The sequence below is a fragment of the Phyllostomus discolor genome, chromosome 4 (genome assembly GCF_004126475.2).
Source record: "Phyllostomus discolor isolate MPI-MPIP mPhyDis1 chromosome 4, mPhyDis1.pri.v3, whole genome shotgun sequence".
NCBI lineage: Eukaryota > Metazoa > Chordata > Mammalia > Chiroptera > Phyllostomidae > Phyllostomus > Phyllostomus discolor.
Window position 1 is genome coordinate 192,563,340 of NC_040906.2, and position 12,605 is coordinate 192,575,944.

At 43.7% G+C, this 12,605-nt stretch overlaps 1 protein-coding gene across 9 annotated transcripts in view; it reads left to right on the plus strand.

The window, feature by feature from the left end:
• Nucleotides 1–12,605, plus strand: part of AIG1 (androgen induced 1) — a 212,130-nt gene that overhangs the window by 84,245 nt on the left and 115,280 nt on the right. Inside the window, exon 4 of one of the 9 annotated variants that reach the window (XM_036024804.1) lies at nt 6,062–6,340. The exons of the other annotated variants lie outside the window; for them this stretch is intronic. Coding sequence (XP_035880697.1) covers nt 6,062–6,100 — 39 coding nt within the window. The 3' untranslated portion in view covers nt 6,101–6,340. Of the gene's footprint in view, nt 1–6,061; nt 6,341–12,605 lie in introns of those variants that run through there. 9 annotated transcript variants of the gene reach the window in all.

Sequence of the window (12,605 nt, forward strand, 5' to 3'; positions counted from 1 at the left end):
GTAATCCTGGGAAATAGACATCTATAAGATCAGGGCAGCATACTGTCAACAGCAACTTCCCAGAACATTCCTTCTTCCTTCATCTGGGGTTTTTCAATAAGTAATTTGATATTTCTGTAAGTTTATACTGGAATCAGTAAAATGAAGGCATTTTTTCCTTATAAGCTCAAGCCTTCCAGAGTCATCATTTTGGGGAGTGACATAAGTAAGCCTTGCAACTAAGCTAAAAATCTAAATTATAGAATCTAGCTATTGCAAAACTCTTCATATTTTATTCAGTAACATAGGTTAAAACCAATGACACATTTGCAAAGCAGTTTTTTCATGCAGTCACTCATAATTAAGTGAAACTTGGTGATGCTAAATGCCATATGATAAATTTTTTGCTTATAATTTTTTTTCCCAGTTGCCTGTTTTTGGTATTGTCTGAAAGGTTCTGGCAGTGGAATCTCAGAAAAATTCCATTATCTTACCCTATTTTCTTTATCTATGTATATTTAGGGTGATTCATTTTTTCATTAGAATACCACACTTTATTTTTTCATTCTTAAATGCTATTTGATCTCAAATAGCCCTCATCCTTAATTTAGAGTCCGTCATATGAATATGCCTAATTTTTCATGTATTTTCTAAAACACTTCTCAGCTTCTTAAACAAAGCAGGGATGGGAGGGGGGATGGAGACCGAAACCAGGATGAGAAAAAGAGAAAGACACGCAGCAGGGAACAGCAGCCATCAGGTACACCGTGACTTCTGCTGCTTGATATCGCAGATCACAGGAACCAAGGGACAGAACAGAGAGAGAAGGCCCAAGCCAAAGAGATCTGACACCCAATAATCGTTTGTCCTTGACCTTCTGCTGACTTCAGCACTGAGCACTGCCTTTCTCCTCTTTATCATATTTTTTAGTTATCTTTTCAGTAGACGTTTAGAAATGAGGAAGTGGTGAGCTTGGGATAGTCAATTTAGTCAGACAATATGTTTACCCCGTAAGCTATATCCACAGCCTCACCCTCCTAATTTTTGGAATCATGTGAGATTATTTATGCATATGGGGATAGAATGTAATAGAACGTTTTCATTTTCTTCTGAAAACGTTCATTCTGCATTCCCTCTGAGCTTCCCCCAGTTGAATAGGGACTTTCTTTCCAAAGCCTCAAGTAGGGACTTTCTCAGCCTTTATTGTAACAGGATGGCGCTTTGTCCTATTTGCTTTCATTGCAGAGCATCTCAGACAGCTTCTCTGTACCTTCATACATATTTATACTGGAACACACGATTGAGAGAAATATGATCTTGTATTAGTCAGGGTTATCCAGGGAAATCGAATCAATAGCACACAAGCAAATAATAAGGAATTAGCTCCCATGATGACGGAGGCTAAGAAGTCCCAAGATATGCGGTCAATCAGCTAGAACCCCAGGAGAGCTGATCACATAGTTTTAGTCCAAGTCAAAAAGCCTGAGAACAAGAAGAGGCAATGCAGTGGGTTCCGGTCTATGTCTGAGACCAAAGGCAGGAGGAGAAGGACGTCCCTGTGTTAAAAAATGAAGGCAGAGTACAGGGGCAGCACATTCGCCCTCGGTCAGGCTTTTCTTCTATTCAGGTCTTCAGTGGCTTGGGTGGAGCCACATTGGGGAGAACAAGCTGCTTTACTCAGCCTGCTGATCTGAATGTTAATCTCATCCAGAAACACCCTCCTACACACACCCAGGAAAATGTTCATCCACATACCTGGCACCCCATGGCCCAGTCAGGCTGACACATAAAATTAACCATCACTGATCCCCATTGAAAACCCCTCTTTTCCCTTAAAAACAACTCCACTTCTAGATGTCTGCAGACTGCCTTCCTCCTCCCATGCCATGGAAGTTGCGCTCGTGTGGGTCAACGCTGCTTGGCCCAGGTCTCCTGCTCAAGGTTCTGAATGGGTTCAGTCCAGGAGGGGACCCGTGCACGGTGAGTACTTTTTTAACGTCCCCCTCACAGGGTTCTGAGGCATAGCCAAAGTTGGTTTGAGAACCCTTGAATTCGTTGGTCTCTGGGCTTCCGTGGAGTCGAAATTGGTTAATGGAAGAATGCAAGAGGAATGTCACCTTGGTTGATGGCTGGGGCTGAGCTGCGCGGAGGGTATGGCACCCAGACAAACCTGTTAAATGTGCATAACCAGCTTCGTTTAACCCTTACGGGCTGGTTACAGGGTGGCATTTGTGCCTTGCTTCCTGCTGGGAGAAAATACTGGCAGCATCCCAAGATTCTAGGAAAAACGAATTGATATTAGCATTTCTTAGCAGATTAAAAGCATAATACGTCAATTAGTACTAATCCTTGGAAATATTTATAGAGTTAAATTGTCTGTAACTAATTAGAGATGGCAGTTAACAGGGGACATGGGTTTCCTCTGAGTTATATGAAACAAAATGTAAATCTTTTATATAACTCTATTTCCTACAGAAAGGATTTTTTTGCTTGTCAGTGGGATTTTTTAAAGTTTTATTTTATTTTCTTGGATCTCATTACTTTTCCATAAATCCTATAAACAGAATTATAGTGAAGTGAGTCATAGTCTTAACACTTTTTTGAAGCTTCTTTTGCCAATGCAGCTTGGAATATGGGGGATGTTTTTAAAAAAAAACTGTGTTTGAAAAACATGGGAAGGGAAGGGAAAGGAGGGGAAAGAGTGAGGCAAAGAAGGAAGAAAAAAGAGGGGAGGGAGGAAGGAAGAAATAAAGGAAGACAGGAAGGGAGGGAGGGAGAGAAGGCACAAAATATTTTACTTTATATTTTTTAACTTAATAACATTACATTAAAGGTAAAATGTTTTGCGGTATCTCATTGGTGGGTTGTAGACACCTTTGAAATACAGATGGATTTGGATTTCAAAAGTTCATGAGCTAGTCATTGAGAACTGGGAACATAGTTCCCCACAGAAATTGTGTTATATAAGTGGTAATTAATGTTCGAGGCAAGCTCATAAACTCTCCTCTCTCTGTTTTGAAGCTGAATGTGCATGTACAGTGATAAATGGTAGACTACACTATTGAAAACTTGTGGATCTAAAGAACATAAAAGCAATAAAGTCAGCTGTGGAGTTGCTGAAAACTTTTCACTTAAAAGCTGGCGCTGGAGGGAAAGCAGCTTTGATTGGAGAGGCCTGGAGGCATTCAGAACACCTCATGTTGATACCTGAGGGCATCGCCCCAAGGGGCAAAAGCCATTCTTTCTCAAGGGTCTCTGCAGCCACACTAATGCTTTAAGCTTAGCACAAGAACCCAGCACATTTGGACCCTATTAATAAGTCCTCAATAGAATGCCGCCTTTCCTTTCTAAACAAATCTTGACAGGGCACACACTATGTGTGATGTGCTCCTTACCACTTTTGCCAGAAAGAAAGCAGGAAGAACCCCTCCCTCTCTTTGTGGACTTTATAATCTAGTGGGGGAGACAATCAAATAATTGTACAGTTAGATGGCCTATGATTCATACATTTGTATGAAAAAATATTATGTGACTATTAAAGTTGATACCTATTTACAAGAAGTAATGATGAGTCCCACAGTATGTACCTGGAGATGGGGAGGAAATAAATCTTTGTTAAATACCTGCCATGGGCCAGCCACTTACTTTAGGGCATCTCATTTAATCCTGAGGGACCCTGAAAGGTAGAGGTCATTATCACCACTTCTCAGATGAGAAGCTAAGACTCAGAGTCATCAAGAAATGCATTAGTGTCCCAGGTTCGATTCCCAGCCAGGGTACATTCCTGGGTTGCAGGCCATGACCCCCAGCAACCGCACATTGATGTTTCTCTCTCTCTCTCTCTTTCCCTCTCCCTCGCTCCCTTCCTCTCTTTCTCTCTCTCTCTCTCTCACTCTCTCTCTCTCTCCCTCTCTCCCTTCTTTCCTCCCTAAAAATAAAATAAATAAATAAAAATTTAAAAAAATGCTGAAAAAAAAAAAAGAAAGAAATGCATCAAAGATGGGAAGACATTGGCAGCAGAGATGGGGTGCAGACCAAGCCTGTCTGACTCCAGGCACTTGCTGCCAATCCAAGATGCCTGTTCTGTAAAACCACCCTGGAGATACTTCCTATTATTTTACTCAATGTTATAAGTCTCCGTGCATTAATCTCCACCTCGAATTTAGTCATGGAAACAGTACTTTCTCTCCTGATGCCGGTGTTTCTTTTCCCCCATGTGAGTTATTTCTGCCTCTGCTCTGATGCCGTATTTAGTCCTCCCATGCCGTGGCCAGCTCACCTGTGGTTCCTGGTACAGTTTCTTCTCCTTCTTTCCCACCGTATATTTTTGTCTGATTTTTTTTTTGGTTTTGTGTTGGTTTTTGCTACCCTGAGCATTTTGTCACAAGCTGCCTTGCCCTTTTGAGACATAGTTAGAATACACATTACATAAATAGAAAAGAAACAGATGTGACTTCTGGAATTCCTTGATGGTCTCTTTCTGTACCCTCCTCCTGACCTAGAACAGGGCCTTGCACTCAAGTGTGAGCAATAGGGATCGATTGATTATTAACTGGTTAGTTAACTGCAGCAATTCTAAAGGACAGTCTGGTTCCTTTAAGGAGGACCAAGAAGTTGTTGGCTCCAGCTTTATATGTTAACTTCACTGTAAGACTTACCACGTTCCTTTTCCTTAACAGAAAGTTATCTGTTGCATTTTCTTCTGTCACTCGTAAAGGGATGTAAAGGACCAGGAGCACAGCTGGCAGGTACCACACTTCTCCCTCTTGCTGGGCTAAGCACTCAGCGGATATTGTCTGCTTGATCCTCGCAACCCTCTTGTGCTTCCCATTTCCCAGGAGGAGAAACTGAGGATGAGCAAATTTAAGTGATTAATGGGGAAATCAAGGAAATAACCTTTTTCCTGGTAATTCTGCACTGGGTGGGAGAAAATATTAGGAAAAGACAAAGGATTAAGAGAAATAAGTAGCTTCGGGTGTGATCAGCAAAATGTAGAAGAGGGCTGGGAAGAAGTGACTTGTAAGGAAATCATTCTTCCTGCCCACCCCCTGCTCCGTTGACCAGGATGTAGAAGTCATATGCAAATGAATATTTTCATATACATGAGACATTCTGTCATCAGGAGATCATAACTTTGGGGGTGAGAAGGCTATACTTAGAAATTTCTTTAATCCACATATTTATTTGGATAAATTTAAGTTATATAGTTTAATATTTGAACAGAAAACTAAAGATCTTCTTTATCCTTCTGGGCTCACCCTTGTTTTCCTATGGATCTCCCAGCCCACACTAACCCCAAAGTCCCTGGAAATGTGGATGTGTGCTTGATCCCTCTACCTCTTGGCAGGTGACCTTCCCCGCACCCCCCAGCATGCTCCCAATCATTACTTCCACCTGCGATAGCATCCAAGGTCCTTCGGGCACATCTGTAGCTCTCCAGAACAGAAAGACAGAAAACGGGGTCCTCTCTGCCTAGTCACGCTGGAAAGAGGGAGCACCCCATTGTGAATGATCCCCAAGAGGTGAGCATCATCCCGGGAATGAGGAGGAGGCATAGTAAGAGATTAACTCATTCATGGATATTTGCTTAACAAATACTTGCTTAGTACCATTATTGCCTAGGGCTTTTCTGGGTACTCATTTCATTCTTCTTGAGAAAAAAACATTCAATCAAGGGAGAAAAGTTCCAGCCCCAAGGAAGAGGAGGAAGAGCTCTGGTGATTTGTTTTCAGGAGCTGAAATTGGGGGTCTAGAGCAGACTCAGTGATTGGGGGAGAGTGTCCATTCAAGCTGAGTTTAGGGGATACACACTAATTGGGTATATCTGGAAGAGGAGTCAAAGGTGGGGGCATTACTGGAGCCATGGGTAGGGAAACAAGAAGGGTCTCAGATCTGGGAGAGCCTCACACCGCAAAAACTATTTTAGGTTTTACCTTTTAGGAGACAAGAAGCATGTCGAAGTTTTGCATGAGGCAGGTGACTGAATTCACACATTAAAGAGATGGGAAAAGAAAAGAGGGGTGACTCGGGCACAGGAACGGCATATGCAGAGTCAGGAAGTGCCACCGTATGTTGGGCAAAGCACACACCGTGTGATCCCACAGAAGAAGAGGGGCAATGAGGCAAGGACACCTGGAAATCACCCAGGGCCGGCCCCCAGCCACCCAGCGTCCTGGCCAAAGAGACTGAATTTGATCCCGATAGCTTGGAGGAGCTGTTGAAGGATTTTAAACAGAAAGCAGGGTGAGACATGCATTTTAGAAGGCTTCCTCTGTCAGGGTCGATGGATGAGAACTAACAGGGACAGCATGGACTTGGGAGGGAAGACAGGAAGTCCGAGAGTGGAGATTTGGTCGGCACCCACACTCAGGGAGGAAAAGCCGAGGAGATACCACCGCAGGGGCGGGAGAATAGCTCTGGGAGAAAGGGGGCCGAGAGAGGAGGACACCTCTGGAAGAAGGAGGGTCAGTCACACATGTGTCCTGGGCCACAGAGGTCAGCAGCTGACAAAGGTGCTGAAGGGTGGCGCAATGACCCAGGAGACAAACCAACGCAGAAAAAAGGAACCTGCCTGAAAAACAAAACGTAATAAAAGAAAATCTCACTAATGTGGCTTTTTTTTTTTTTTTGGTGAGGGAAGGTGGATGGTTTCATCTTTGCAGCCAGAAACAAAGGCAGATTGAGGAACAGCCTCTGAGTGGTAGGGAATTTCCCCTTGCTGGCCTTGGCTCCGTTTTCTCTAGGTGAATGACCTGCTATTTCTAACATACACCCCTCACAGGGCCAGAAGTCTCCCCAGCTACACAGTAATGGTCTTTGGTGTTCTTCCTACCGCTTAATGTCCTGTCCATCCAGAATGATTTTCTCTATATTGATATGAATGTTAATCTATACCTACTAAGCATAAGTCATAGGAAAATAGGCAGAAACATAGTAAAACAGAAGTTACTTGTTTTGCACATTTCTTGAGAAACTTTAAAATAATTCTTCCCACTCGTGACTTCTCATTTGTCAGCACACCGAAAACAACAAAAGCAAAAATAACAAAAAATAGTTTGATTCATTGGAAAGCTGCATGATTTAGATGATCTCTTCAAAATGTCCTGAAACTTGATTTAGATGCTTAAGAAGAGCCTTCAGAAATTTCTGTGGACCCGTCATTAGAGATAAGCTGTTTTTGTGAGGATTTAAAAAAAGAAACACAGTTTAGAAAATAGATGAAATTAGACTTAACTTGGAGAAGGGGTTCTCTGGACAAACGTTACTCAAAGACTTTGGACCACGAGCTCCAGGCTTCGACTGTTTCCCAAGATAAATATGCAGGTAGGAGCCGGGAGGGACCTTTCCAGAGTTCGCCGCACAGTCGGTGTTCGAATGAGCCCAGTCTGCCCGCGAGACTACAGGTGAGAGATGCATGCTTCTCGGTTCTTTCTCATAATTTCTCTAATCTTTCTGGCAATAAAAAAGGAAAAACTCATCAGGAGTATAAAATGTTATTGAATCTGCAGCAGTCGTCATGGTTACCTGCATAGTTTCGTCGCTTTATTAATGTGTAATTCCCTTTATTTCTGGAAATATCATTATAGTGAAACCTAAGAGTCCGCAGCCTCTTTGCGAGTTTCGCCATGTGTCTCAGAGACGCTGCCGATGGCTATGACGAACGTGTGTGGTGTGTGGGCCACCTGCGTGCTGAGGACCCAGTTAACCAGGACATCATTGTTTAGGAAAAGGCAACTTGAAGTTAATCGCTCTTGAGAGTTCCTTAAAAGTTCAAATGCTTTCTTAAAAAAAGTGCTTATTTTTTCCTAGAGGGAAATGTTCCACAGCTGAGTCTTTTTCTAACTACAAGAATTTAGGTTTCCTGCCATTACATTTTAAAGTAATTATTATTACTTTCTGAAGTCACTTTGAGGGGTTCAGGAATTTTTTATGATTGATTCTTTTAGAAATTATCTTTTCTAAATTTGTTTCTTGTATCATAGAAAGATTTTTATGAGACACCATTGTTAATCAAGGTTTTTGAGCGAGTATTTCGAAATATACCCTCCCACTCCCCAAGCTGACGCTAAATAAAATAGTTCAGTACGTGATCTTTCAGGCTAACTGCATATGGCAGATGCTGCTAGCTGGTCCCCACATTCTTTTCTCCTCTTCCTGCACCAGCCTGTATTTCCCAGCATCCCTTGCAGTTAGTGCTGACCTCGGACTCTTGTGACAGTGGACTGTGAATGGAAGTTAGGAGATCACTTCCAGGTCTGGCTCACAGATCCCTCCCACTGAACACCCCCCCCCCCCCCCCCGCCATCTTTTGTTTCTAAGCTGGTCTGCCAGTCTGGACCCTGCAGTAACTGGGTGGAGCAGAGCCTCCCTGCCGACCAGCAACGCCTACTGTCGTGGAGAAGAGACAAACCCTCTAAGCTGTGAGGGTTGTGTGCTGTGTTACCGTAACTAACATAACGTTTATCACCATCTCTTCAATGTGGGCATATAAGTTCTGGGAAAAGGTCTGTGGTTTTCATCCACAACATTTTCCTGTAGCTCATCTCATAGCCTTTAGAAAGAAACCAGCATTGTAAATCTTAGGGCCCCTCATCAGGGTCGGCGGGTAATTTTGCTGTTTTGATGAGGGCTTGAGACCTGAATGGCTATAGCAATTTTACATAATTGGAGAATATCACAGACCCTTGGGACTTATATGCACGAGGAATCCAAGGAGTTGGAATTGGGTACTTTTCTGAGTATTTCTATGTGCCAAGTACTGTGTTTGCCCTTCCAATATATGTGATTTATTGTCTATAATCAATCTTCAAGGAAACTATTATTCCCATTTTACAGACTTAAAGTGTCATTTAGTTTTAATAACTTCTTCATAGCTAGGGAGTAGCAAGGAAGGATTCAAAGAAATGTTTGCCTGGAACCAAATTCAGCCAAGCTTTTTACTTCGCTGCTTTTCATGGCTTACACTCAGTTAACTACATCAGTTGATCATTATGCTCTATGACAGAATGATAGCCAGTAATAATTGGAAACATATGCGAAGAATATTTGATTATCTGTGATGCTGGGAAGAGAAACTCTCATTAGATTTTTAGAAAATTCTAATACTGACATTGTTGAGTTTTTACCTTCTATCTTAATTAAAACATCACAACAGTTGCTGTAACAGATAGCAAAATAATAGTACTTTAAAACTGATGGCTTGGGGGTTGGCAGGCCGGCTCTTCCTCATGAGGTTAACCGGGGCCCCAAGCTCTTTCATCTGGTTGCTTCTGGATGCTCCAGGATTCTTCTTCATCTGCGTGGTGGCAGTTGACTTACCACACCACATCGGCATTTAAGCCTTAAAAAGAGGGTCCAGAGAGGAAAGGGCAGATGTCTTTCCAGTTAATGGCATGACCCAGAAACAGCACATATCACTTTTGCTCAGAAAGTGACACGGTCTTGCTGCTGTCTGACTGGGAGAGGGTCAGGATACGTCGTCTGTAAATGCCTGGCCTGGTGTCAGTACTTGTGTTCTCACAGAGGAAGGGGTTGAGGGACATGGTGGGACAAAGAGCAGCCGTTGCCACACCTTCTCCCACTTCCCATGTTTGATAAACATGAGAGTGGGAAAGACTCAAAAGGGCAGTGGCGGTGAAGGGGAGAAAACAAATCAAGGAAACCAAGTAATTCAGAAACTGAGTATCTCCTTTCTCCTTAACGTCTTCCAGAACATATGCTAAAGGAATCGAGAATTAGTGCCTTGCACTAAATCACTTTAAATTAGTCTATAACGATTAAATCAAACATTCTCTGAATAAAATGATTACATCAAACGGAGGACACAGGAACAAATACCAGATATTAAATAATGTCAACTAATGAGAATCAATTTCATTAGTTTCACATGTGGTTAAATTATAAAACAAAGACCTCATCTGGTAGAGATATTTACTGAGGTCTCTATAAGTGAAATGATATGATGTCTGGAGTTTGCTTTAAAATGTTCCAGAAAAAAAAAAGGGAAAGGGGTTGATGAATAGATAAAATTAGATTGGGAAAATGTCCTAAGTTGTTGAAACTGGATGATAGGTTCATGGGGGTTCGTTATGCTATTCTTTCTACTTTTAGGTATATTTGAAATATTCCATACCATAATAAAAAGTTAAATAAATACTAGTTCCAGGAAAGAAAAGCAATTTTTGGCAGTGCCCCGACATAAGAGCTCATTTCTGTACTCTAGTTAAGTACATTCTTAAGTTTCCAGTGTATTATTATTTGTTCTGCATGCACACAAAGGGCAAAAACTCATTTAATCTAAAGAATTCAGTAACAATTTGCTTTTGAGCCAATTAAGTAAGACATTGGTGAGTGCCTGCTGCATCTAGTTATGCAAAGGATGCAAAAAAAAATGAGTAAGATGAGGCCCCTGACCACTAAGCTTAAAGTCTAATCAAGAGGATAGGACAGTCTCTCAAATAAATCTAATTGAAGAGAGGTGCACCAGAAGACTTCAATGTTAGGAAATCCCATCAAATTGGAAGGATCGGGAAAGTTTCCTGGATCAGATGTCATGAGCTGTAAAGAGAGGGTAGGCTTTGGATAGATGGAAATGGTGGGGAGAAAGGCTGTAAGCCTGAGAATTTGAGGTGGTTTCCTGGTGACAGGAAAGAAAGGTATGGTTTTGAGTGAATCCGAATGTCCCATTACAAGAAATAGGGGAGTAAAGTGGACCTGACAGAGAAAAGTCTTGTTCTCTAAGGGGATGTGTCATTTCTGAGACACCAGTGAGACTTGCCAGATGTCCATCTGGTCTGCGGATGTGGTGATGGAGCACAGGAGGAGGTCGGAGTGGGAAGTCAGCTGTGCGTACTGACAGTTGAACCTGTAGGTAGATTGTAGGAAGTGTTTCTACTGACGAGAATAAAGGTTTTTTAAGGCCAGTTTTGTTAGAGTAGAGCGAAGTCCCCAGTCTCCCTCCTCCCTCTTTACCGCCTGAGCACTGCCTCCTGTCTCCCCCACCCTCCACCCCAGTCTGTGCAAAAATTGTCTTCCACGAAGCCACTCCCTGGTGCCAAAGAGGTTGGGGACTGCTGGTAGAGGGTGGAAATGGTGGCGTCGTCATTGTGAAAAGGACAGGGTGGTTTTAAAGACAGTTGGAGTCCCTGGAGTGACAAGGTCTGGATTCCTCTCTTGCACTCCCTTCTCTCACAGAGCCCACGTGTCTCCAGTTTCCCCCTCCTCCTTCCTTCAGGCTAAGCTCCTCCAAAGAGGCACCTGCACAGGATGTCTCCCCTAGAGGACTTCCTTTCACTCTTTCGCCCAGTCCGAGTCAGAATCCGGCCTCACCCGCCCATCTGCTGAAACTGTGCTGGAGTCCTCACGGAGGGTTCGCAGTGCCTTCCAGGTGGGCAGTGCTGGGGCGCCCTTTGCAGCTCCCTCCCTTGACTCTCTGAGCAACATTTGACCTGAGTAGCCACTCGCTTCTCCTTGGAGCTCTCTGCTTGGCCTCGGGTGTCCTCCTGGCCGCCGTTTCCCGTTTTCGTCAGACTCCTTCTCTCCTGAGCCTGCACGTGTTGTGGGACCTTAGGACCAGTGCCGGGCTTCCTGCAGGCTCTCCTGGAGGGTGTTTCCTGTTCTACGGTTTCACCTAAGAAAAGTCAGCCAAGCACTAACGTTTACATCTCACTTGAGTCCTGGACCCACCTAATACCGCCACTTGGATTGCTCACAGGTGTTTCATATGTAACATGTGCTGCAGTTCGGACTCCCAGCCCCTTCCCTGTTCTCCATTCCAGTAAATACCACCACCACCTATGTACAGTACCTTGGTGTTCAGGCCAGTGAAGTGAATCAGTTTGTTTGCAAAGATCCACAGGACAGTTCCGCTAGGAGGCTCAAACAAATACCACTCTGTTCGGGAATGTCCTTTGATCCTCAGGCTGTTCCCTCAAGTGGCTGAAGTGTGTAAGCTGTAAAAATAAAGGTTCCCACATAACTTCATTGTAACACAGCCATTTGATTCGGCACCAGTGCTGGCTGTAAATGTAAATCTGTGGTTGGATTTAAGCTATATATTTTAAAGGGCTTTGTGGTCTGCTGGTCCCAGGCAGCCAGACTCTGAGCCTGACCATGCTCGGTTACACTTGGGGCCAGCCCCAGGGAGTTCCATCAGTAGAGGGGACCTCGCAGATCCAGAGGCGTCCAGCCTGCGGCCTGTGGGCTGCATGTGGCTCAGGATGGCTGTGAATGCGGCCTAACACAAAATCATAAATTCACTTAAAACATTATGAGACTTTTTTATGTGATTATGTGTCTCAGTGTGTTCAACGTGTGGCCCAAGGCAACTGTTCTTCCAGCGTCGCCCAGAAACACCAAAAGGCTGGACACCCCGAAGGAGATGCCCACTCTGCTCTTCTTTCAGCCGGATTAGAACTCCACAGGGGCAGACCGCTCCGCCGCCCTGCACTTGGCCCCGAGTGGCGAAAAACAGAAACCCTAATTCTCCTTTTGTGGCAAGAAGCTGGAGACACTGTCCTTTCACAAGAGGACAGTATTAGGACAGGTTTGCATTTTATCCGTGTCTTACGAGTCTGTGCTCAGTGGAAAGGCACAAGGATCTGGGGGGAAGAGGACCAGCTTCTGCT